Source organism: Nicotiana tabacum, chromosome 18 (assembly GCF_000715075.1).
Source record: "Nicotiana tabacum cultivar K326 chromosome 18, ASM71507v2, whole genome shotgun sequence".
Lineage (NCBI taxonomy): Eukaryota > Viridiplantae > Streptophyta > Magnoliopsida > Solanales > Solanaceae > Nicotiana > Nicotiana tabacum.
Genome location: NC_134097.1, coordinates 14,953,240 through 14,957,182, shown reverse-complemented (window position 1 = coordinate 14,957,182; position 3,943 = coordinate 14,953,240). Strand labels below are relative to the sequence as shown.

Below are 3,943 nucleotides of genomic sequence, written 5' to 3'. Positions count from 1 at the left end.
GCAACGTCAAGCAAGTAGCAGTTTTATCGGTGGTATGATTAGGTCCAAGCTTACTAATCGTAAGAGGAAATATACCCCCAAAGGATATAATTGATGATGTAAAATCAGATTTTGGTGTAGATGTTAGGTACATGTTGGCGTGGTGGGCTAAATAAAAGGCAATGAATTTCATGAGAGGTGAACCGGTTGATTCATACAATAAATTACCAGGATAGTTATATACAATGGATATGATATATCCTGGTTCGCACATTAGAATGGTAAAATCGCCAAAAAATGAGTTCATGTATGTGTATATCTTTGTATGCCTTTATAAAGGAGTTCGATCATTGTAGACCCATTGTGGTTGTGGATGGAAGCCACTTAAAATCGTATTACACCGGGACATTCGTCTCGGCCAGCACGTTGGATGGTGCAGGTGAGTATGGGGATTATAATAAGATTTGGTAATATTACTGCCTATTAAAGATTGAAATACATATTTATAATATGTATGCAATTATCTTTACAGATCATATACTGCCACTAGCATATGGTGTTATTGATTCAGAGAACAATGCTGTTTGGTCGTGGTTCTTTGAGCAATTTAAGGAAGTATATGGTGAGAGGAAAAACATGCGCATCGTTTCAGATAGGAATGAGAGTATCATCAAATCTGTATCAAGAGTGTATTTAGTGGTACCACATTTTGCTTGTATATGGCATCTATGGAACAACGTATATAAGAAATTCAAAAAGAGTCATTCAAAGTTGAGCGAGATATACTTCTCGATGGCAAAAGCATACACACAGGCAGAATTTGACAGTCTAATGGAGAATGTGAAGAAGGTAGATATTAGGGTGAAAGAATACTTGAAGTTAGCTGGATACGAAAAATAGGCTAGGTTGTATGCACCTGTTAACAGGGGATGGACCATGACGTCAAATATTGCTGAGTCAATCAATGCCGCACTTGTGTCAGCAAGGGAATTGCCAATATACGACTTCCTCGAAGAAGTTAGGAAGATGTTTGGACGTTGGAATTGCAGCAATCGGAAAGAAGCTTCACAGACATACACAACGCTAGGAAAAAAATATCAGGATATGCTTACCTTAAATGAGGCAATATCTACACACATGACTGTAAGTTATTTTTTTATAAGTTATTGTATCCTATATTTATCCATGGTACAAGGTGTATTTATTTTTGATACAATTTCTACTATTCAAAATACAGAACTTATGCTAATTGTATCGTTAGTTGAATTTAATAGTTTTGTTTCTAACCATATGCACTTCATAAGCAGATAATCTTTAATATTCTGCCAGCCTACATATAGAATGTATTCCATTGTATTCAATGTATTTCATTGAATATAGCTGTATTTTTTTGTATTTTATATATACATATATGTTTGTATTCAATATAAATTTGTTTGAATTCAATATATATGATGATTCTGAAAGCTAAATAAAAGTTTAATGTTGTATATTTAAATTATATTTTAATTATATATCTATATTGTAATTAATACGTCTATTCTTTGATATATAAATGATTTTTTTTAAAATGTTTTAAACTAATTGGTCTATGTTTAAATGTAGGTGGTACCATCGACTGAATACTTGCATACGATGAACGATGAAGGAAGGCATTACACCGTGTGCCTCTTAGAGAGAAAATGTAGTTGTAGGCGGTTCCAAGTTGATGAATTACCATGCCAACACGCTTGGGCTGTCTTGAAGAGAAAGTTTCTAATGCCAGAAGATTATTGCTCTGACTATTACAAACCAAAGTCTATTGTAATGACATATGAGGTGCCCGTGTATCCACTGCCAGACCGAAATGTATGGAATATACCAGCACATATATCAGAGGAAGTTATCTTACCACCTGATGTGTGGCTATAATTCCATAGTTTCGTACATTATGTGCCTTGCATTTTACATGCTTTAATGATAAATTACACTTTATTTGTGCATAATGGAGTCTATTTTATATGTAGGTGAATTGGAGTTGAAAGTAGAGCAAAAAGAATACTTAAACATTGAAAGTGTGCTTGAGAACAGTGAAAAGGAGAGACAAGCTTTAGCCTGGCGAGGCCAGCCTAGGGCCAGGCTGGACCAGGCTTTAGCCTGACGAGGACAGCCTAAGGCCAGGCTGAACCAGGTTTTAGCCTGGCGAGGCCAGCCAAGCGTTAGGCTGGCGACGCCAGGCATAACGCCAGGTCCAATCCGAGTTTTTAAGACTTAATTCATTCCGGGTTTGACTAGGACCTGGCCCACACATTTAGGGTTTCTTCTACACATATAAATAGACCTAAAACACCACTTGGAAGATGGTTGTTTTCAGCAGCCAAAAAGGGGGTCTATGAGCAGCCACATTTTTGGGCAGCTAGAGGCAAGGAGAGCTGGTGGAATCACCTCTTGGAAGTTAGAATCATCTATTTCTACATCTTTTTATCTTTACTCTGTATTTTAATTATGCAAAATATTTGGAATATTGTTACTATGAGTATGAGTAGCTAACTTCCTAATCTAGGGTTTTGATGAAACATATTGAAGGATGATTTTCTTGTTACGTTAATATAGATTTGCCGTAGTATTTTCTCTATTTGTTCAACTATATTATTCTTGTGGTTGATTGAAGGGCCCTCAATTAACTTTGCCTATTTAGTATGTATTACTCGGGAGAGAGTGCATATTTAGGTAGTTGTTGAACAACATCACTCCTAAACGTATATGAGAGATCAATACAGAGGTTTAAAGGTGGGATTAGGGATAACGAAACCTTGGTGCGACCTGAGTGAGCTGTACTTAATACCAGCTAGCGTAATTCGGGAGAATATATCTAGTAGATTATGGTAATTACTCGGGAGAGAGTTACGACAGTTAGAGTGCTCATGGTCGATAGAGAAGACTTAGGCAAATTTATAGGAAACGTAGCGGAAAGGATTCCGACAATTGGAAAAATCATAACTCTAAACCTCCTTAGTCTTATCTAGAATTTCATCCATGTTAGTTGATAATTTTACTGCTTTATAATATTTGCTAGTTAATTAGTAAAAATAAAAATCAAATATTTATAACTAGAAAATTACTTGAACTTGTGTTTCTTTGCAATATTGAACAGCTGTAGCTAAGCCTTAGTTCTCTGTGGGATTCGACTCCGGACTTGTAAACCGGATTATATTTGCAACGATCGCTTAGTCTTTTTTATAAGGCATAGTTGGGCGTGATCACCACCCAAATGAAAAAGACCTCCTGGAAGGCCAAAGAAGAAGCGCGGTAAGCCGTTCAGTGAATTGCTACAGAAGAAAAATCAACATTCATGTAGCATATGTGGGCATGAAGGTCATAATAAGTGTACTTGTAGAAATGCTCCACGTAGGACTTAGTTCACAATCTGACTTGTATTAGTGCTATAACGATGTGTCATAGATTCAGGTTATATTTTGAAATAATACATTTTGAATTTTTACATGAATATATTCTGGATATACTTAGTTGGTGTATTAAATCTGAATACATAATTACAATACGACTATTACATATCAATACAAAATGTCAGAATATGAGTGTATTGTAAATAGATTTCATATGTCATTCATCATAATTCATTCGTGTTTTTGAATACATTTAAATACAAAACATATTTGGATGTGAGAGTGTATATGGTTTCTAAATGTGAAATACATCTAAACACTGTTTCTGACTTGAAATACAACCCGTTAAATACATATGAATATAATCTGCCAATATCATATGAATACAACATGTTGAATATATGTGAATACAATCTGTTGATTACAGATGAATACAACCTGTACAATCCATATGAATGCAACCTGTTGAATACAGATGAATATAATTTATTGAATACAGATAAATACAACATGTTAAATACAAATGAATACAATCTGTTGAATACAGATGAATACAATTTATTTAATTCATATGAATG

At 34.8% G+C, this 3,943-nt stretch overlaps 1 protein-coding gene across 1 annotated transcript; it reads left to right on the top strand.

Annotated features, from left to right (window-relative positions):
- The first annotated feature begins 915 nt into the window (after positions 1 to 915).
- LOC107783628 (uncharacterized) lies at positions 916 to 1,890 on the top strand. Its single transcript, XM_016604617.2, has 2 exons — positions 916 to 1,122; positions 1,585 to 1,890. Exons 1-2 carry the CDS (start codon positions 916 to 918, stop codon positions 1,888 to 1,890), a joined length of 513 nt encoding a protein of 170 aa, XP_016460103.2.
- Positions 1,891 to 3,943: the final 2,053 nt, after the last annotated feature.